Raw genomic sequence first — 24,120 nt, forward strand, 5'->3', positions numbered from 1 at the left:
TTTTGATTAAAGTTCTCTGGATTGTTCAATGATTACACATGATCTTCAAATAGTAAGGGCAGCACAACTAGTTTTTAGCCTAATGTTCTTAAAATTTGAAACAACTAAGGGCCTTACTACTTTGCCTGAAATGCTTATATGTGATACTGTTTGTTTGACAGATCCATAATTTCTTGATATGTAGATGGAGAATTAATTGCTTTTGAACTGTCCGACAAAAACCTTTAATTTTGTTCACTACCTTTAACATGTGGGAATATGACTAATGTCATCAAGTTGTCTGTAAATGGTGAACTTCAACAATATTTTTGTAAATCATGTCTTCTTTGTTGGAATGATCTGTATTTCAGTTCTGTGCACTTCTTTTTGACCCATTTTCTTTTTTACACTGAGAATGTTGCTGACTGTGTTAAATGTCTTGATTTGCATTTTCATATTTATCCATCTAATTTACTTCTGTTTTCCCCATTCTAGTAATCAGTGGTTGTAAGACCTAGGACTGGTTGTTCATATTGCGTTGCCTCTAGGTTGGTACATTGATCAAGGGGAAATGCCTTCTGGTACCAGCTTTACTCCTGCTTATTTCCTTTGTGTTAATAACCAGTTGTTAAATTTTGCTTTGTGTAAACTGCTAAAATTGGTAAATTATGCCCAATTTTAAGCCAGTGAGAGAGAGATACAAATGCTAGTGGATTTGTGGTTAAAGGTATCAATATCTGAAGCTTTTTAGTATTGTGCAATAAATATAAGATTAAATGCAACACTGTGTTGTAGCAACTTGCATTTTCAAAATAAAAGTAAATTTTAATGGAGATTAAAATAATCTTTTGTCTTAATTGATAATATTCTTAACTGGTGTTTATTTGGGCATTGATTCCCCTTTCTGGTAGAACCAAACTCCATCCTTATTCATATGTTGCAATTATCTGTAGTTATATGGGATCAGAATGGTTTGTACAAACAGGCAAAGAATGTTTAGAGTAATACCATAAACATTAATGAAGTAAATTATTAACTTAGAAGCTAATATTTTTTATAACATCAGTCTCTTCATATTCTGCTTTAGGCTTGACTTGAATGATGATAATATGCAAGTCCTTAATCTTATTGCATGGGATTCGTAACATTTGTTTTCTAGGTCTCTGCCATTCTCTAGTTCCCTTACCACCCCTTACAGTATGGAGTTTAATATAAATTACTCATTATAAGATAGATATTACTGAAGCAAAACCTAATTTTATAGTCTTCAAACATATTTGTTTACAGAATCATAAACTAGAAAATCATACTCACTTGTTATACCTACTTCTTGCATCATCTCTTTCACAAATTTCCAATAGTCTTCTGTATTATTTATAGCCAGAGTTTTTATGTATCAAATAAGTTACTATATTACATGGTTTTATGTGCAGAGAAGTATGTATATTGTCTCCAATTTGAAACTTCTTTCTTACAGGGGTCATGATGACAAACTTAACTGAAATTATAAAGGCTCTCAAGGCAAAGTTAAATAGACAAACCAAATATGATAATTATATAATACTGTTTACTTTGTACATGTTATTACACAGTGTTCTTAGGTGTATTCATAAACTAATTAAAAATTATATAGTATAGCAGTACCCGTACTATGAAAAAACCGTAGGCTCAAGTTTCATTCACAGCAAAACAATATAAGACCCAGATAATTACATTATGTTTTGGTTTTTGTGTGTATTCTTTATTTGTTATTTTAGAAGTAATTGAAATCAAAAAATAAAAAATACACTTGTATTAGGTTATCTAATGTTAGTTTGGGTACAATAATGAAAAAAGATTTTTCCAGGGGGTATGCTTGTGTGTATCTCTTGCATTACATTTTTTCCACATTATCTACAACTTGTATGGCAAATTATTATTAGTAAGATGTTGTTTAAAGGGTGAAAAAAATAATATTAAATAGAAACAAATATAAATTGTTACAAGCCTAGGGTATTTAGGATAAACAGTTATAGTTTCTTACTGCAATTTGCAGTCATTCAAGAAAGAAGAAAGTTTTCATTTAGATTCATTTTTTATGGTAGATACAAGTATGGTAGGTAGTTACAAAGTTGGTCAAGTTGACTGAGTCCATATAAAGTTGAGGTAGAAAAAATAAGATAAAGTGTAAAGTTTAATTTAAAAAATGTTTTATTTATTTAGGAGGTTTCATAGGTTATGTAAATGAAATTTAACATTTTTCATATGAATAAAAAGTACTTTTAACCTTTACATGAAAATCAATTTACACTAGAAGCAGTCAACACTGACTCCATATTTTCACAGACAGATCTTTGGTAAAAATACATAATTATAAAATCTGATTTTCTTTGTATCAAAAAATACTGAAGATGACCTTGGAAGGTCGAAACGTTGTTCTTTGCTTTAATAGTAAAAGTGTCAGTACTCATACCAGCTGTTCTGAGATACAGGTATGGTTTTCCTTCTTCAGTCTGTTGCTTCTTTGCTCAGATTCAGTTAGTTTTAACTAATATCCTGTTAGTCCTCCTGTTATCCAACAGACTCGCCCATTTCTCTTTAAGGAAGTCAGTTTCACCTAAAGATACCACATGCATTTTGCAAGATCTTGTAAGACTAATATAAAAATAATTACTTAACTAAAAACAGCTGAAAATGATAAATAGTGTTTGCTGTTTACATTCTTTCAGAGTGTATCAGAAGCTTCCTGAAGTTTTGAAAAAGTCTGAAAATGCCAGACGAGCTCAGGAATACAAGAACAATCAACTGAAATTACTTATCTATAATCAGGTACATTCTTTTGTGGTTTTGTACAAGTCATTTAAAAGTGAAGTAATAGCACCTGCAATTAACCAAGTTCAACTTTCAAACTTTATTTTGTTTCCTATTAAATATTTGTATATATATCCCTTCCATTTTTATGCTATTTATTTTGGTTCAGCAATGTAACACACACACACACATTCAACAAAGTTTATGTTGATTTTTATTTTATTACTTTCTTTAAATAATTTTATCCTGGGATTTAATTTCTATTGCCACACTACTTGTTTTGTCTTTGTTATTGCAAAGCTACTAAGGCTGTCTGCCAATATCACTAATTTTCATTTACTGATTAGAGGGAAGATAATTGGCTGCAGCACCAATTGCTAACTATCTGGTGACTTAAGTGTTAAATAAAGTTTACTGTTTTTTTATTATTTATATTGTTTTATCATTGTTTGTTTTTAATTTATAATCGTATCCATTACTGTTGTATAAGGAAAAACAGATCCAAAGAACTGATCCAGATTTACATTCATTCTTGTTTCAGAAATTAAGTACTGTATTATTTCCAGGGGAGGAAAGTCTTGACTTGCTTCAATTTTTTTTGGGAATTAATAACTATTCAATCTAGGACAGGAGTGTAAGGGTTGAACCTCTCCACAAATTTATAATTGTATTATTTAATATTGTTTAAATTGACATAGATGGGGAGTATATTCCTTTTTTTGACAAATTAATTTAAAACAGCCAAGTGCCCTTATATTATCATGTAGTATCAAAAATAAACATTAAAATACCATAAGAGGTTTTGTGAGATATTCTGAAGGCCCCTGTTAGGCTATTAAATACTAATCCAAAACATAATTTAGGATAGTTAGCTTGAAAAGTGAACTTAGAATGTTTGATTTTTGAGTTTAGTCGTAAAAAGCATATAGTGGTGATTTTTTAAAGTGAACTTATCACAGCTTGTATTGTAATAACAGAGCAAAGAAGAAGAATTCATCTAGTAAAATTGTGTTTCAAAGTAACTGAACGAGACTGGAATTTGACAAAAAAGAGATTGTCTAAAGCTCTGATACAATGAACAGTGTAATGGAATTTGTATATATGTTTGACACATTTTAATGTATTTTGTTAAAACAAGCAGATTATGTGCAATTTATTTATTTTTGAAATTTATTACCAACAAGTCACAGATATTTACTGTAAAGAATCTGGCTCTTGTTATGTACATAAAAATCTGATATATATATATATTTATTTATTTTTTAATGTCAAATACAGTATTTGTTTTTGCATGTGTTTAGAGAATAATTTTATTTCCAATAATGAAAGAAGTATTCAACTAGGCATATAGCCGAAGCTAAATGACGTTTAAGACACTAAATTTTGTTAGTTTGTGTTTGAAAATGTCAAAAAGCAATATGTTTATTTTCATAAACAAAAAAATGCAATGATTTTAGTACAGTGGTCTTAAGTTTGTAGAGAGAAGTCCATGGAATACTATTACTCATATTTTAAGTTTGTTGCAGGTTTTTGTTGCATGGTATATTTTCCTGTATAACAATCTAGGATGAAAAAAATAACTTACTCCTGAATTAATTTATATGAAGACAAGATTTCTTTTAACTTTTCATTTTAGAATTGATTCTTGCCATTTTCAACAGGTACTTAATGTAATTCATGAATTTAAAAAATCATATTTTCATTTCTGCACAGTTACCTGCAAACAAAGCAACCTTTGTGTTAATTTATTTCAGAAATCTTCTGCACTTTCCAAAAAATAGATTTATTTTTGCTAAGAGCTTATTCCACCCTGGGAATATGTTATTCATTTCTTGGTTTACAGGTTTTTAACTGTTGTTAGAGTTCAAGTTTAGGTATTATTGAACAATGTAACAATTAGTCTTTTATGTGTTAATGAAATGAACATTTAGATTGAAGAGTTGTTTTTTGTATAATTTCTGTTAACATTCCTTTAATTATTAATTATGCTTTAAATATTAAAATGTATCTGTTTAAAAGTTACAGAAATGTTCTTGGATGGTAGATGTTTGATAATTAATGATAAGATAAGCTTGTACCATTTTAAATGTGGTTGAATGGGTAACAAAGGAAACTATTACAAGTTTAACATAGTAACATTTGGAAAAGGTTTTTTTATTATCAGGTACAAGTAGTTTACCTAGATAGAGGAATATATATATACACACACACAAACAGTTTGAAACAATGATTACAGATTGCTTAAGGCTTAATGAAGGCACCGTGTTGATGTTTGGTTTTTTTCTTTCAGATTTAGTGTCTTTACCTTTTAGTAAATATTTTAGTTTTATTCTAGTGTTTGTAGATATGGAGGTTTGTTTTTTTCTTCATTATGTTAACTAAATAAAATGTCTTCACATTATATAACTATTTAATGAATATGGTAGGTAACTGCAAAATATTCCAATTACTCAAATTCTAATTGAATATTATTTTTATCTTTGTCCTATTAAAATGTACGTAAACAAATTTCTAACTGACTATTTAATTAATTTTTATTACAGCTGTTAAGTATTTTCATTATTTTGTTATCAGTTTATCAGTTTTGTGAAAGATCAGTGTGATATTATACATTTGAAAAAGAAATGTAATGGTGATACTTAGTTAATATAAGCAATTCATTCAACAACTTGGAAATGTCTGGAATATGTTCCTTGTACAGGTTGTAAAGTGAGTATATACTAGTGGTTTAGTTAAAGGTAATGAGTCTGTTGATTAATCAGTTACTAAAAGCCAAACAGCTGTATGAGACAGATACCAGTATGAAGTAGTAATATTCATATCATCTGTTTTTCTTGGTAACTTTATGAAAAAGAAATTTCATCAAAGGCAGATACCAGTATGAAGTACCACTTTTATTAGAATCAGTTTTAAAAGTGTCTTTCTCCACTGATGGGCTCTGCATGTACAAGCATTAACATTGGTATGAATAAATACCCTTTATATCAAAATGTGAGTCACTACTTTTAAACAGACATAAAAAAATAAAAACATATGGTATAACATATATTTTTATATGTTGACTTCATATTACCAAGTCCAGCATATTAAAGAAATAAATTGGAGACTTCTTATGACTTTGTACAGAAAGTGTAGGTAACATTCAAGAAAAAGGTTTTATAAAAGTAACATAACTAAAGTTATATACAAATGTTTCAATGAACAGAGTACTTTAAGCAGTTGATGACTCGAAGATCTTTAAGAAAACTTTCTGGAAATTGATGGTTTGTGAGAAAAATCAATTACCTATAATTTTATTCATTAAGCTTACCAATGCTTATAGATAGAACATGTTTAAGCATTTTTTAGATATAATACTTTTATATGATATCACAAACACCATTTATAAGTAAAATTTAGTGTGATCACTCCTCAGTAAGTGAAGGCTCTGCTATGAATGTAGATTTACACATATTATATACATATAGCATATGTATAAAATTATGAGCAAAAGGTGTGTTCTGGGTTTATGATTTGTTTGTTTTCTTTTCTCTTATCACAGAAACAGAAGGAAAGAGTTCTAAAGGGTAAAGTAAGCTTACCTATTACCCAGCAGTGTTGTCTTTCATCTGTTCATCAACTACCTAAGCAACCAGCACAGTAGAAAATTTCCTTTATACTGATTATTCAGTAGTTGATAGTACAGTGTTTCTGATGATACATATTTTGAACACACATTATTCACCAAAGATACTTTAAATTTACATCTGTTACTTAACAATGTCTAATTTAGCAGTTTTATATCAGTGCTGTGTTTGATGAAGTTATGTATCAACATCTATAATGTTGAGATACAATGTAAGTTCTATTTCTCAGTGACTATTTTATATTTCAATGTTTTTAAATGAAAATCCTTAGATTTGTGAAGAATTAAAGTTTTGCATAATAAAATGTACAGTTAATATTAACTCAGAATTAGAAGATTAATATTATGAAAGCTAACATAGAAATGAACAAGTATAAAAGGTACATGTATTATAATATTAGTTTTCTTAAATTTTTAATTGTATATATTTTGAGAATGGTGTTAATTTAGGTTGAACATAACTTTTCTCAACTCATTTTAAACATGCTTTAGTCACAGTATGAGTTTTGAATTGATGTAATATAGGCTGATAGTATTATTCCATGAATTATGTTAATTCACATTATTAATAATGACCATTTTTTTGTGTAATGATAGAGTAATAATATTTTCATTTTTTTGTAATATAATTGTTTTCACAATAATCATTTATTTGCAAACATTAAAGCCTCTTTTGTTAGATTGATTATTTCATCTATATAATTCCATCTGCTTCATAAGTGAGGAAACAAAAATCAAAAGTGAGAAATAAGATCCATTAAGTCTGCCTTAACAAAAAACTGTAATATAATGTTGGCTATGTGAGAGTTTTTTGTTAAAAATGTAAAAAGTTGTCCAGCTCCATTTTATAGGTACTATTAATACACATGTGAGGGCCAACTTAATGCTTACCTCCCAGTAAACATACAGATAGTTTTATTTTGTGCTCCAACAAGAAATCAACTGTTGCAGTTTAAGTTTTGAGAGCTAAATCAGTGAAAAAGAAAGACTGAGAAAATAGTATTTTTGACAAACTAGAATAGTGTGGTATTCTTGTACTATAGAAACTTAATTTTTGCAACAACCTTTCATGAATAAAAATGTGTCAAGTTAATTATATTCAAATACTTAAGAAAAATCAATGTACCATAAATTCTAGCACAATACTGCAATGCCTAAAGAAATTGTTTGTAACTTAGAATAGGTTATTAGAACTTGTAATATCAGTTTCTTAATAAAATTTGTTTCTTGCTATAGATCTTAACCCCTGCACCTAACATTATAATTTTTACAACAAAACTTGTGTCCCTAAAACTGGCACAAAAAACCAAACAACTTCTAAATCATATGCAATGTGGCAAAAAAATCAACAATATTTCTATGCACTGAAAGACACTTATAGAGAGTTTCATTTTTATAAATTTGACAATCATTAACTAAACCACACAAATTAAAACAGTTTGAGCATGAATGGTAGCTACATAAAATTCCATTACCAAGATAAAAAATATTACATAATTAGGATAGTATAATACATTTATAATATCTTAATTATTAATACTTTAGGTATCATTAACTCGATATTTTGAAGATAATAAAAACCTCACTTTTAGACATGGAAAGTTGCCAAACAAAATGCAATTATTATTGTTATAACCTAGCACAATATGATAAGAGTGATGTTTTCTTAATTACCATATTTACTCCATTAATCAACTGTACATGGGATCTATCCAGTTGACTGACCCTGTATTGGAGAGAAATTGACTAATTTTGAATTTACTATGAGTATCTACACAGAGTGTGGCTAGCTTTTATTTCATTGTACAAATGTGTTTTTCACAAAATAATCAGATGAGTTACAGTTGCTGACATCAGTCTGACTTGGACAGGTCAACTTACAAGGTGATGTTCATGTGATGAATAAAAATAAGTTTGTCCATTGTACAATGTGCATATTACACTTGCATAACATCTAGAATGTCCAAAATTCACATCTATGGTTTTTTTCTGTATCTCTCCATATTGTATCTAATATTTCTCCTCTCTCATGAACTGTTACTAAGTCAGCAGTGCAAGGTCAAACTAATAGTCAATAACTGTGGTATCAAATACATAATACCACGTTGAAAGAGACTTTATAAAGGTGATGGCAGGTGCACTTTGACCCCACCTGTACACATACGTTTAACTACCATAAGCAGTTTAAAATTAACAGAACAGACTTGAAGTTGTGAGGAAGGGTTTATTGCATTGCTTATTTTATACCAAGTAACATGAACGAAGGGGGCTGTCCTCTCATAGCACTGAAACTTGCATTTTATGTTTTACATTTGATTCATTACAACATATTATTCACTGATGAATTTCTCATTATCTTGGTATGCTCTTTTCTGGCATACATGAGATAAACAATTAGTATAACATACTTCAGGATGTTTTCAAGATAAATCATGTAGTGTTATTAAGATTGATTAATTACAAAGGCATAAACATATGATTGGAATCAAAACTGATGTGAAATAAGTTTCTGATTTATGAAAATATAAACTTTTATATCTTTCTTAAATAAAATGTTTATTTAAACATCACAAAGTAACTGATTGTTTAGAAGTATAAATTACAGGTATCTATTATTTGCAGCATTTAAGTTTACTGCCACTGACTTGTACACTTACTAAACTGCCCTGTCAGTGGAATCGGTAAAACATCACTATCAAATAATATAACTTATATAATAAAATATTTAAATTGCATTTAGCAGGGTGTAAATGTAGTGGACCTCAACAAGTAGCTGTATTTTTACAAAAGCAGGACTTTGCTGTTGACAGACGAACCTGAGTGCATAGGAGGACACAAAAAAACATTTTAATTTTTAATCATTAAAAGTACTTAAAATCAGTGTACATCAAAAAGAAAGAATGAGAAATTTCAAATGTTTTGAATAATGTAAACAGTGGTCATTTATGTAACTTGGAAACATGATAACAACTAACATTTAGTAACAGAAGCTTTAAATAGTTGCATCTTTAAGAAGAACTTTTATATCTAAGAATAAAGAGAATGTATATCAAATAATGGGTACTGACAACAAAAAGCAATTAAAGGAAGAAACTAAAGTTTTCCTTTAGCATAGATTTACATTTTTATTTGTTAATTAGCTTTCACTTGCATGAGTATCTTAAATCTTTTTTTATTATTATTATTAAATTTTAACCCCAATATTCCTAAGTATTATTAAGGATTAGACATTTTTTAAAACTGCTTTATAGATTACCAGAGCAATTGTTCAACTCACTTTTGTTAGAATCTAGTATTTCAAAGAAAACTGATATGTTTGCATATATTTGTCAACAAGGTTTATGACTTCTGAATAGAAATAAGATAATATTTTGTGAGTAGTATTATTATAATTTAACAGTGAGTACTGTTATAGTAAAACCATGTTAAAAATATTATCAGTAAGACTAAGCTAGCTTTAGCAACTTCCAGCAAGCTAGTTTGATTAAATGCAGCCAAAATCATTGTTTAAGTTGGAATTTGTTGAAATGAAGAGAGATTCCTGGTGAACTGGCAGTTAGATCATGTTTTGATTCACTTTTATAATAAGGACACGTGGGAGTGAATGGACACATTGCCTAATTAGCAGTATATCGTGTACATTGTTAATTTCAACATTGAATTTAATTTTTTTACTTCAAGTACTTTGAAACCGATGTAATAATATTTATATATATTTTTTCACAGCTTTAGGTAGTGCTCAATTTTTTATTGCTCAATTACTTAGTAATAAAGTATCACAACTTGACAAAGTCAGCATAGATACTTTTAATGATGGTGAATGGTGTTTATATATATATATATGTGTGTGTGTGTAATTTATATCCTCTGATATTTGTGGAATTTTACTTGCACGAATGTGGCTGGGGCTCTATATGCTGTATTATTCATTACTTGGTAGTAAGATTAGTGAAGGTTGGTTACATCCTTTTGATATAATATTTAATTAATGCAGGAACTTGCAATGAAATTTCAGAAAATTCACCTGAATACACCTCTTTTTAGATGTATTCAGTCTAAATTATGAAAAAAATAGTCATGGTAATTATATATCACAACTCCACTTCCTCTCTTATCTGAGGATCATCTTCAGTCCAATTACCAACCAATTAACTTTTTGTTTTAACTTGTCATAATAAACTCAGTCTTTATGTTTGGGAAACCTCTAGGTGCTGGGATAATAAAAAAAAAAAAAATTTTTAAGCATATTATAAAAAACGTTAAAATTGAATACATAACCATGTACAGCCTAAAACATGATACAATTTACAATATAATAAATAGATGCAAGTTAATATAATAATCAATTAAATATTAAATTAACAGCTATACACACATTTCCATAAGACACAACCCTTGAATAATATTAAACATTTTAATAATGAACTGATTACTAGCAAAAGAAGATGGGTGATATGTGTTTGATTACCTGAAGATCAGAGATTTTTATTCCGTGATGATGGGAAATCCCACTTGTAGAGAAAAATATACATGTTAAAACGGCTGGTATGGATAGAGAAAGCTCTATGTAGAGGAGCGATGTTTCTGTGGGTAACACTCTTACTTGACCCTACCTAAAATTTACCTATCATTTCCTACTTTTTCCATGTCATCTTCCCACAAATGTTTGCTCTAAGCACTATAGAGGCCTGGGTGAATAAGGTAGCTCTTTGTCACCCAGAACCCTGTGCTAGGGGAACTATTACGTATTATTTTGTGTACTACAATGTCATACAATTACATCAGATTTTTAACTTTACGTGTTGACCTTGCCATCGGAATTCGGCTGTAGTCCACATTCGATTTCTGCTCGGAATTTAAACTCTTACCTATGTTGAGCGACTTCGGATTGTTACTCAAGGTCATCAACTTTGTGTGGTCGCCATACTCCAAGTCAGTACTTGACCCTATAGGTCTTTCCTTTCTCAAAAAGGTGACTTCCTTCACTGACCTGAGAATTCCGGCTTCACCTTAATGTACCCAACACCCCGCCAGTATGACGAACATCCACTCGACGGCTAACCACACGGTTTCCTGCGCCGTCCGCTGCCGAGGACAGTCAGGCCCCCGGGTGCGATCCGTACCCTAGGGGTAGGCTTCCTAACTCCATCTCCTGTAACACACCTCATTCATTCCTTCAGCGTAGAGAACACTTAACTAAACCCTTACTGTGGGGAGAGGATAGGGCATATCTCCAGCCTATCCTGCAACCCCAGTCAACATAAAGTAAGTTATAGAAAATACTTACCCTAGTTTCCTTTTTCTCTGTTACTGTAGGATTCCTTTGTCGCAGTGATTTTCTGTTGTATGTTGATTTCTTGTTGAACACATTTGGGGAGCTCGATACACAACTTCACATGTGTAGTCAAAGTCACTATTTTTACGGTCCATGAGCCATTTGTCCAAGCACCTACCATGTGAAGTACACAAACACACTCGCTAACTAGGTTTGCACCTCCAGCGTTGGCTCGTCCGCCGTGGTTCCCTCCTTCGTCGTCCACTTGAAGTCAGCGTGTGATGCTTGTCTTAACATAGTGAATATTAAAATCTCAGATCTATGAATCCGCCTTTCGTTTCCATGATTTTCGACTCTTCCGGGACCCATCTCTTGTTGAATTCTACTTCTGTTAATCGATGTTTATCGATTTTTAGCCTGATCCTCGTGTTTGCTCTAATTTTTTTTCATCACCACCGGAACACTTACCTTTACATTTTAGTATACGGCTTTGCACCTTGCGGACCATATCTGGTATTTAAATTCACTCAACAAAAAGAAGGAGAATTTCTGATTGGTTTTACAGGTAGTGGGGTATTAAGGAGGACTATAGCGTAACTTATCAAGCCCGTATAGAAAATATCAGATATCTTCCGCTAATATACTTTAACGTATGCACAGTCATAGAAAGCATGCTTTGTTGTTTCTATGGGCTGGCAGTACGGACATTTGTTTGTCTTCATAATTTTCTGTTTGTTTAATCTTTCTTTTGTACTAACTATATCATGTACTATTTTATAATTTAGATCTCTTCTTTTGCTTTCGATTTTCCTGTTACTTGTTGTGGACTATGCTGTCTTTCAGTTTATATGTGGATATTGGTTTACTATTTTGTCTTGGATTTTATCTGTTAGATTGTTTGTTTGTTTTTGAATTTCGTACAAAGCTACTCGAGGGCTATCTGTGCTAACCGTCCCTAATTTAGCAGTGTAAGACTAGAGGGAAGGCAGCTAGTCATCACCACCCACCGCCAACTCTTGGGCTACACTTTTACCAACGAATAGTGGGATTGACCGTAACATTATAGCGCCCCCACGGTTAAAAGGGCGAGCATGTTTAGCGCGAAGGGGTATTTTTTAGATTTTCGTATATATTTTCCGTTGACATTTTATATAGTTCAATTGCTGGGTTTTTTGTCACCGTTTTTGTTTCTGTTATCATCATTTTTAGGTAGGCTGGTGGAGTTTCTGCTCATAGTGTTTGAGGTTTGGTCTTATTTATGTGAAATTTGGCGTTGAAACCAACTAGAGGAGCGAACAACGTTTCGACATTCTTCGATCATCGTCAGGTTCACAAAGAAAGAAAAAGGTAACCGAGCGATAGCCGACCACATATTTGAAGGCGGTTGTGTAATTGAGTGTAGGAATGTAGAGGGCGTGCTTAGATGTTGAATTATATTTATCAATATTGGTATAAAGATGTTCCTTTGTATTGGTTTATTTTCTGCTTGAGTTGTATAAGTAAGGCCTCTTTAATTTTGTATTTGTTTATGTTGTTTCTTTATTTAGTATTTGGGTGTTTTTTATGGTTATGTTGTGTTTATCTGATTTGCAGTGTTCGAAAACGTGTGAGCTTCTCCTTTATAACTTGTTAGAGTTTGTATGTACAACACGTATATGTAAAGATTATGAGATAATGAAATTAGTTTGTCATTCAGGTGTACATCCACTTTAAAAACAGAGAATAAAAAAATAAACATGCGCAACTTTATCATTTTTTAAAATGTCAATTCCATCAGGTTTGACAATCTTTACTTTCATATGAAGATATGATTGTACCAGATCTAAATTTTCGTCTGCTCAATCTGATATAGTAAACTCGATGAGTCCTTTGTTGATCAATGATAATAGAGGATAATATTTTGTCCACTGACCTTCCTTGGTTATGGTTTGTGTGGAAAGGAGAGAAAATATATCTAGTTCGAATTATGCATACTAGCAGTTTTCATTGGGTAAAAGAACAAGACTACTCGACAAAAAATTATAGAGTTGATGCTAATGATCCAAAACAGAGGACCTTTTTCTTTTATTAGGTATAAAAGAATGTACTTAACGCGTTAGCTCCCAAGACTATTGCCTATACTTTCCATGGTCCCACTAGTCATTTTACAATTATCTTTACAGGAAGAGTCTAAAATTTTTATATCGTATTAGGTACGAGTCAAAGACGTTGTAAAGGTCATTTTTTACCCATAGGTCACGGGTGATTCACTTGGGATCTAAGAATGATTTAGTCTTGCTGTCCCACACGACCTACTAATTATTTTTTATCTTTTTCAGATATTTTAAATATTTTTTATGCTTCTAAAAAAAATCAAAATAAGATTGTTCGTAAATTTAAGAAAATTCAAATACTGAAAATAAAAATTATGAAGATTCAGATTATGAAACTAGTAATGAAACTTTCTACTCAGAAGATGAAAAATCCCTCACATCTGAATATTTTGAAAATATAGAGTCTGAAACTGGAACTAATGGTAAAGTCTAACAGCACACTCTATCTTATGGGTGACACCCACTGAATAGTTCCACTTTTTCATTTATTGCTCCAAGTTCCGGATGCTATAATAACGCGTTTCGAGGCGTGTGAGCTTATGGTCAATGACGAAATAAATCTTGTAGTTCAACAAAAAAATCTCAATTATCACCAGACTAAGACAGCTAGTAACACAAAGGTAAGCATTTGGAAAGACACTAATTGTGATGAAATAAAGACGTTTCTTGGAATTACTGTGTGAGATACCGAAAGATCGCCTACTGTTGGAAGAAAAATCTCTTCCACAGGAATTCTTACATACCACAAATAGTGTCAAGAAATAGGTTTCAAGTGCTCCTACGTTTTGTTCATTTTGCAGATAATTAAATAATTAGGAGGGATCGTTTAGGAAAAATAGAGCTACTTGAGATTCTTGAACACATTTTGCAAGAGTTAATATTCTAGATGAATGCATTGGAGTAGATGAAACAATCGTACCATGGCAAGGTCGCCTAGTGTTTCGTCAATATAATCCTCGGAAGGCACATAGATATGGTTTGAAAGTATACACACTATGTGATCCCCAAGGTTACACATATATCAACACTGTTTTTGCTGGAAAAGATGATAGACAGCAAAAGCGATGGCGTTCCTTAGATTCACCCATACAACTCAAATAGTCCTTGATATTACTAAAAACTATCTAGATGCAGAGAGAACATTCGCTACAGATAATTTCTATACATCAATCAATTTAGCAAAAGAACTACTAAAGTGTCAAACCCAATTTGTGTGAAAATTACGAATAAACAGAAAGGGTAATCCCAAAACTAAAGAAGGGAGAAATTGTAGGTCGCCAACAAGATGATGGAATTGTGATTGCAAAATGGAAGGGTAAACGTGACGCCAATGAAGCATGATCTGAACTTCAAGGAAACTGAATGGAGAATCAATAATGTAGATTTTGAAAAACAATAAATTGTTTTCAATTATAATATCATAAAATAAGGAATAGACATATCTGATCAAATGTCCAGTTATTTCTCACCACTTAATTGGTAGCACAAGATGGCTTTTGAGTTTTTGTGAAACATATGAGTGGTAAATGCTTTGGTATTATTCAATAAAGCACACTGAAAAACTACAAATGCATGAGTTTCGAAAATCAATCATTATATCACTGTCAAGTACATGCTCAAGCAGCAGGAAGAGCCAACATACAACACATTATGAAGACTTGCACTGAAAGAGAGAAGTCTAACAGAATAATTGGTAAAAGATACATTGGCTACTACAGTGAAACAAGAAAGACAGTGCCTGCAAAAGAAGTGGACAGAAAGACCAAAAAGTTCGCACATAGTGTGATGAATGTGATGGTAGCCCTGCTCTGTGCATTACTTATTTCAATAAAAGACATTAGGTCATATAAATTCCAATTATACTTATAATAATAACTGTCACTTTGTACTACTTTCTTACTATTCAATATTTTTAATTTCATGGTGAACTGATTTATTTGTTTTCTGATCTGTTTTGGAAACATTTAGTTGGAAAATTTACAGAACATTTCTCTTAAAAACTTCCTTTTTATGCTTTTTTCATTCACTGTGTCAAAATAACAATTTTGTTGCAAAATTCATTTATTTTGTTCTAGCCATTTATGTCTAAATAAATTATTTGCTTAGTCTATTTGTACATACTATATACAACCATCAGGTTAATAAAACCTAAAAACACTTTAGAAAAATAGGTGGGTATAGAAAAGAAATGTCCTGATATCCTACTCCCATCTGTATATGTAGCCGTTGTGTCCCAGCCAATAAGTGGCCCTTTGAAAATAAAATAAAGCATGACTTACCAGTGAGTCGTGTGGGAGCCAACATGTTAACAAATGTTTCCTCGCATCTAGTACGTATCAGATTGGTATGCATTCTAGTGTATACAATGATGTTCCTCTTTCCAGATATTGCTTCATGTTAAGTATATACAGAATTGGTGTGCATTCCTAACATTGTCTTGCATTTAGTTCACACTGTAATGGTATGCCTTCCAGATGTTGCCTAATATACAGTTCATACTAGGATAGTGTGCTATCCAGATATTGCCTTACACGCGTTTCGTACAGGATTGATTTACTTTTCATATGTTGCTCAACATCTGACACGTGTACCTTTATGATATATATTCTCACATCCAATACATACATGGTTGGTGTACCTTCGAGATACTGCCGCACATACAGTACATGCTAAGACGAAGTGCATTTCAGATGTTTCCTTGCATTCATCATGAACAAAGATGATGTGCCTTCCTAATATTGCCTCAAATCTAGTACCTGCTGGGACGGTTCGCCTTTGGAATACTGCCTTACATTTACTATGTAAGAGATTAATGTGCTTTCCAGAACTTCCCCAAATCCACGTCGTACTGGGATTGTGTGCTATCCAAAAATTGCATAACAACCGTTATATACAGGGTTTTTTGTCTTACTGATATTGCCACAATCGAGTTTATAATAAGCCAGCGTGTCTTGAAGATATTGCCTCGCGTTCAGTTCATATTGGGATAGTGTAAATTTCAAATATTTCAGCACATTCACTACATAAAAGATTGGTATGCCTTTCAGATGCTGTCACACATCCAAAACGTACAAAGTTCGTGTGAGTTCCAGATATTGCCTAATATCTAGGAGGCACAGAGTTTACGTGTATTTGAAATATTGCCTTCCAGATATTGATCCACCTCCAGTATGTATAGGATATTGGTTGTTGTCTGCTTTGGCGTGGTATTCATTGAAAATATTTCTTTACGTCCTTTACATATAGGGTTGGTGTGCCTTCCAGATATTGCTTCATCTCCAATATGTATTATGCACAGTGTTAGTGTGCCTTTCAGTTGTTTTTCCACATCCATGATGTACAGGGTTTCTGTACCTTCCTAATATTGTTCCTCATGCAGTTCATAATTAGATAGTGTACCTTCCAAATATTGCTTTACATCCATTTTGTAAAGATTTGGTGATTTTAATCACATTAAGCATTTCATGGTTCATGAGCCTTCCAGATGCTCTTGCACATCCATTACAAACAGGGTTGGTGTGCACTTCAGATACTTCCCCACATTAAGTATCTACAAGATTGCCTGTTTTTTCAAATATTGGCTTACATCTAGAACCTGTTGATATGGTGTACCTTTAGAATATCGTCTTACATCCAGTATACACAAGATTTATGTTCCTTCGCGATATTGTCACACATCCAGTACTTACGGGGATGTTGTGCTTTTCAAATATATCTTTGTATCCAGTATGTACGGAGTTTATGTGCCTTCCTGATGTTGCCTAACTTCTTGTACATACATCGTTGTGTGACTTCTTGATATTACTACACATACAGTAACTATTGAGATGAAATATTGCCTAACATTTAGTATGTAAAAGATTAGTGTTCCTTCCAAATATTGCTCTATATTCTTTATGTACAGTGTCGTCCACGATGCTGCCTCACATCCAATACGTACAGAGTTATTGCTCCACATCAAATAAGTGCAAGACTTACGTGCCTTACAGATATTGGCTAACATACAGTGCATACAGAGTTGATGTGATTTTCAAATATTGCCCAAGAGCCAGTACATACATGGTTGGTTTTACTTTACAGATATTTCATTACATCCAGTACGTACGGGGATAGTGTTCTTTGCAGATGTTGCCTTATACCTAGTATGTACAGGGTAGGTTTGCCGAACAGATGTTGCCTCCCATCCAATACAATCAGGATCGATGTGCATTATAAATACAGCCTCACAGACAGTACGTACAGGGTTGGTGACTTATTTAATAGTTAGTCATATGCAATAATACATGATTGATCTGCCTACCACATATTGCCTCATATCCAGATTCAGTACATACAGGTATGGTTTCCTTTCCAAATATTGACACAAGTCCAGTTTGTATACAGTTGATATATCTTCCAAATATTGTTTCGTATTCAGACCATAATTCTATGGTGTATCTTCCAAATGTTACCTAACATTCAATTCGTACTGTGCATCCAGTTGGTGTGCCTTTCAAATATTGCCCAACTTCCAGTATATACAGACTTAATACGTTCTGTATATACTATCCCACATCCAATATCTAAAGGGTGTTTATGTGACTTCCTGATATTGTTCCACATCCACTTTATTCTATAGTAGTGTACCTTTCAGATATTGTCTAGCATTCAGTTCATACTAAAATGGTGTCTCATATATTTCCTCACATCCATTACATACAAAATTCGTTTGCCTTCCAGATATTGCCTTCCATCTAGTATATAGTGTTGGTGTGCCTTCCACATGGTGTCTCACATCCTGTTCATGCAGGGCAGGTGTGCCTTCCAGATATCACTTCACACCGAATCCCTCGGTGTGGATTCCTGTATGTGGTGATGGGCACTCCCAGGGAAAGTTCTGTTCTTTCAGTTTACCTCCCCTGGGATCTAAACAACCACCAACATGTTTGCCGTGCGTGGTGACTCGTAAGAGGAGGAGAGTATCTTGTGGTTGAGGGGTCCAACCCTAACACACCACCTTGGGTTTGAATTCCTGTAGACGGGCGGCCTTGGGTGGCCCTTCTAGGGTCAGCCAAGTACCAGTGTTGGATGTTCTCAACAGGTGTTGTGGACATTGTATTTGATGTTGGTGTTTGAATATAGTGCTCACGATACCCTGGCGTTGCTGCATTGTCCTTGTTTGGCATTGTAGTGTGTCCCCTCTTAAGGCTCCATGGTGAGCACCAAAAATTCGTTTGTATTATGGATCCTACAAATAACAATTTAACTAAAATAGTGAAAAAACAGTCCATAGGTAAACGACAACATCTTGAAGATTCTAAGCAGCAGTCTTCAACATCTGTAACACCTGTACCTCATTTTCTTATATTACATTATCTTTCAGTCAAACCATTAGGACAAAGTTCTCCTTTTTTCATTCAGAAAGAACTAGAGGGATTGCTGGCTCTCCAAAGTCAATCAAAAAGCCTCGCTCTTGTGGCATATTGGTAGAAACATCCACATCTTAACACAGTGAGCTCCTCTTACATTCAGTGGCGATTGAAGATATACCTATTGAGGTTACGCTTCATGCTACTTTGAATTCGTCACGAAGGGTTATTGTTGGGAGGAATTTGAAAAACATCCACAAATCAGAGATTCTGGCTGATTTCTCCACCCAAAGAGTTTCTGCACTGAGGTATATCTCCACTCGCAAAGATGGAATTATGATGCCAACCAATGTCCTCATTTTAACATTTACATCATCGTATCCACCTACCACCATCAAGGCAGGTTATCTTAATTGCAAGGTACGGCCATACATTCCAAACCCTCTCAGATGTTTCCAGTGTCAGCAGTTCAGTCACTCGAAGACATCATGTCGTGATTCCTTGACGTGTGCTCATTGTGGTGGGAAGGACCATGATGCCTGTGAGTGTGAAACAGACCTTCATTGTGTCAGTTGCAATAACTCTCACCACCCTACTTTCGTTCCTGCCCTTAATGGTTAGAAGAAAAAGAGATGCAGCATTTGAAGACGATTCAAAACATTACTTACCCTGAGGCTCGAAAGTTGGTGTCCACCACTTCATCTCGAACTATGCCTCTGCACTTCGTTCCACTACTACAGTGGGAGTGCAGACGGAGCTCTCTGTGCCTCCAAAAAAATCATTCTCAAACCATATGAAAAGGCTTTTGACCTCCATGGTTAACAAAGTTGATTAATCAATATCAACACTCATCTCTGTCCCTAACATCCATTCCAACAAACCAAAATATCCACATCCTTTGGTTTTGGGTACGGGCATTTCCTCAGGTAAATCTTCTCCCGCTACAAGATGCAAAACGATCATTCGTTCACGTCCTCAGTTGCTGAAAACCTCTTCTAACAGCAAAGACCTGCCCAATTGACCCAGGGCCGGATCCATGGAGGTCGACAGACCTTCCTTGAATAAATACAATAAAGAAAAAAGATGTAGTCGTAAACAGAAGGGCGCTCCACCCAATTCACTTACACGTACATAAAAATGGCCAACATGATACAATGGTTTATGATTGGTCAAGGTTTATGATTGCTTCCTATCATCCTGTATGTCTTTCCATAGAGGAAACATTCCTGAAACCTGCCGATACCGTCACCTTTAAGTTGTTCTCTTTGTACAGAAATGACAGCTGTGTGATGGACGAATGCATGGAGGAGTGGCACTTTTGAATGATCAGCATGCGCCCACCCTGTCTTTGCCACTCGACACGCCCTTGGAGGCCGTAGCCATCCGTGTTTTTTGGGTCGTACCATCACTGTTTGTTCTCTCTACCAGTCGCCTGGAGAGACCTATGATAAATCAGCCCTTGATGCTCTCATTGAACAGTTGCTGTCTGCATTTTTAATCCTGGGGGACTTTAATGGACATCATCTCTTCTGAGGAAATGCTGATATTGATGGGAGGGGTCACTCCATAGAGCATATGCTCTCTGATCACAACCTTTCTCTTTTCAATACTTGTTCTTCTACTTATTTTCACGCACTTAGTCAGTCCTTTACTGCTATTGATCTCTCAGTTTGCTCTCCTTCACTATTCTCCCACTTTTCATGGAGGGTTGACAGTTGACAATAACCCACGAGGCAGTGATCATTTTCCTATAATTTTTAGGGAAACTGGCCGTGATTGATGCCATCCGACCCGCGATCCCCGTGGAAGCTGGTTCTAGCAAACTGGCCCTCTTTCACTGCTCTCGCAGAACTTGATCATGTAATCGTCTGTAAGCCATCATTAGACGACTGTGTGGCAGCAGTAATTGACTGTATTATACAGACAACTGTTCAATATATTTCTAAAACCTCGATACATTTTTCACGATTATGTCGTCCGCGGTGGAATTCCGCCTGTCACATGACATGGAAAGCTCAAAAACCGATCTGGCATACTTCTCGTAGGTATCCCACACTCTCGAACTGCATCACTTTCCAGCAGGCCCATGCACATGCTCAGTAGGTGAGACGACGAAGCCAGAAAGAATCTTGAATTAAGTTCACAACCAGCATGTCTTCTACCACCAGTTCCAAAGTTATACGGGACAAGATTTGAAAGGTCAGTGGGCAATATAATTCTGTACCACTCTCGATCTTACTCTCTGATGGCCAGAAAGTAGCTGATATTTGGAGCATGGATGATACTCTAGGTGAAAGCTTTTGCCAGGTATCTAACACTTCTGCTTTATCCTCCACCTTCTTAGCCATCAAGACACGGGCAGAGCGATCACCTCTTGACTATATTCGTTGCTTTACATTGATGGAACTCAAACTGGCCTTTCATCAGTGGCAGTACATTGGTTGAACCTGATGATATATACTACGAGATGCTGTGCCATCTATCTTCTGCTTCTCTTGCTATTTTTCTAATTTTTTATAACTGGATCTGGCAGGAGAATGTTTTTCTTGTTGCCAAGCTATTGTTTTATCTTTCTCCAAGCCTGGTAAGGATCCCAAGATTCTTTCAAACTACTTACTGCCCTATTGCTTTGACGAGCTGTCTCTGTAATTTCTTAAAGAGGATGGTTAATGCTCTTCTTGTTTGGTTCCTCGAATCAAACAGTCTCTTCTCGCCCACTCAGTATGGGTTCCAACGATAAAACTCCACCATGGACCACCTGAAATGTCAATCAGCGTAGCCCTTCTCAAATGACAACATCTTGAATCAATATTCTTTGACATTGAGAAGGCTTATGATACTACATGGAGGTATGACATTTTGTGAGACCTCCATTTATATGGGTTATGTTACTTTACTTTCTCAAAACAGACATAATGTCAAATAACTCAAAACAAGGACTGGAAAGGCCAATTTCAGGTGACTAATATTAATTTTTGAACTTACCCATTCGCCATCCTGGCGAGTTATGATAATTACAGTTATATATATTGCCTCAAATTCATTATGCACAGTTTGTGTACCACATCCAATAAGTACAGTGTTGATGTTCCTTTTAATATTGTAACACATCTAGAATATACAGGGTTGGTGACATTATAGACTTTGCCTTGCATTCAGTTCATATTGGAATGGTGGGCCTTCCACATATTGTCTTATATTCAATATGTTCTTGGTATGTGCCTTCCAAATAGTACCTCACATCCAGTATGTATAGGTTTGATGTGTCTTTAAGATGTTGCCTCACGTCTAGCGTGAATAAGGTTCATATGCTTTCCAGATATTGGCTAACAACCAGTATGTACATGGTTAGTGTGACTTCAACATGGTCTCTCTCGTCCAATAGAACTGGATTGTGTGCCTTCCAAATATTGTCTCACATCCGATATGTACATGGTTGGTGTGTCTTCCAGATTTTGGTGCATATCTAGTATATACAAAGTTGGTGTGCTTCACAGATATTGTCCCATATGCAGCATAAACATGGATGGTGTGCCTTTCAGATATGGCCCCACATCCAGGACTTACTATTATAGTATGCTTTCCAGATGTTGCCTCGCATCCAGTATTTATAAGATTCATGTGTCTTCCAAATATCATCTCCCATTCATGGTTGTGAGCCTTCCAACTAGTGCTTAAAATCTAGTACATACAGTGTATATGCCCTTCAAATATTACCTAACATTCAGGATGTACATATTTGTGTGCCTTTCAAGTATTAACTAACATCAAGTACCTACTGAGATGGTGTGCCTTCTACATATTTTCTCACATTCAGTACATACTGGACTGTATTCTTCCAAATATTACCACACATATAGTATGTACAGCTTTGGTGTGCTTTGCAGATATTCCTTCACATTCAGTATGTAGAAAATTGGTGTGCCTTTCAAATATTGCATAACATCTAGTACATGTTGGAATGATATGCTTTTTAGATATTGACTCACGTCCAGTATTTCCAGGTTTGGTGTGCCTTTCAAATGTTGTCACACATTTAGTGTGTACATGGTTAGCGTACCTTCTAAATCTTGTCCCAAATCAATTAAATAGAAAGTTGTTGTATTTTTCAAATACTGCATCACATCCAACACATACAGGATTGGTATGCCTTCCAGATATTACCCGACAGACATTACAATCAAGGTTGGTGTATCTTCCGGTATTTCCTAACTTCTAGTACCTTCTGGGATGGTGTGCCCTCTGGATATTGCTTTACGTCCAGCACATACTGGAATGTTGTACTTTTCTACCGTAACCACATGTTGTTTGCTAATTCCCTGATCGTTACGATAACATGTTTCTGCAAGAGAGTAAGGTAACTTTCTCCAGTCATTCTACAATTAATGAAAAGTGGACTAATAACATGAAATCTTACTGGGCTACACCAAACATACTTTATCTACTCATGGTTTCGAATTTCTTCAATCTCGTGTGAATGTTTTTCATAATTATATCGGAAAATGTGGCAGTTCATTACACTCTTAAATCAAAACGTTGCTTCAACTCTTCCAAACACCTGGACATACAGTCTTTCTGCACCGCGAAACATTCACAAACCGTGATTGCCTGCCTGCAGACTTCTTGGTTATATGTAGTGTGTTGTGATGAAAGTTGTATTGCTTCAGAATTCAGTGCTTTCTCTTTCTTCTTAATAATTTGTTGAGTTGAACTAAATAAAGGCCCGTTAAAGTATCTGACCAGCCACTAAACTGATTTTGCGAAACTTGACCAAACTACCAACACTTTTATGAGACAAAGTAGCCTCCCACCCAATACATTTCATGTTCAGTAATTACAAAGTATCCTCCTGTCCAGTACACCGAAGGTCAGTAATTATAAAGTAGCCTCCTGTCCAGTACACCTCAGTAGCCTCCCTCCCAGAATATCACCAAATGAATTCTGTCTCGACCTGCAACTGATTTAACCCAGGATTCCTAAAGAAGAAGATTACATCAGATATTCTTTCAG

At 34.1% G+C, this 24,120-nt stretch overlaps 1 protein-coding gene across 7 annotated transcripts in view; it reads left to right on the forward strand.

The window, feature by feature from the left end:
* The window catches only part of LOC143229104 (uncharacterized), a 55,450-nt gene extending 47,823 nt beyond the window's left edge, over positions 1 to 7,627 (forward strand). For all 7 annotated transcript variants that reach the window (XR_013015667.1, XM_076460932.1, XM_076460931.1 and 4 more), the window contains 2 exons: positions 2,688 to 2,787; positions 6,311 to 7,627. Coding sequence is in view for 6 of the 7 variants with exons in the window: in XM_076460932.1 (XP_076317047.1) it covers positions 2,688 to 2,787; positions 6,311 to 6,412 (202 nt within the window). In the remaining variant the exon portion in view is untranslated. The remainder of the gene's footprint in view (positions 1 to 2,687; positions 2,788 to 6,310) is intronic.
* The last annotated feature ends 16,493 nt before the right edge of the window (positions 7,628 to 24,120 follow it).

Source organism: Tachypleus tridentatus, chromosome 10 (genome assembly GCF_004210375.1).
Source record: "Tachypleus tridentatus isolate NWPU-2018 chromosome 10, ASM421037v1, whole genome shotgun sequence".
Classification (NCBI taxonomy): domain Eukaryota; kingdom Metazoa; phylum Arthropoda; class Merostomata; order Xiphosura; family Limulidae; genus Tachypleus; species Tachypleus tridentatus.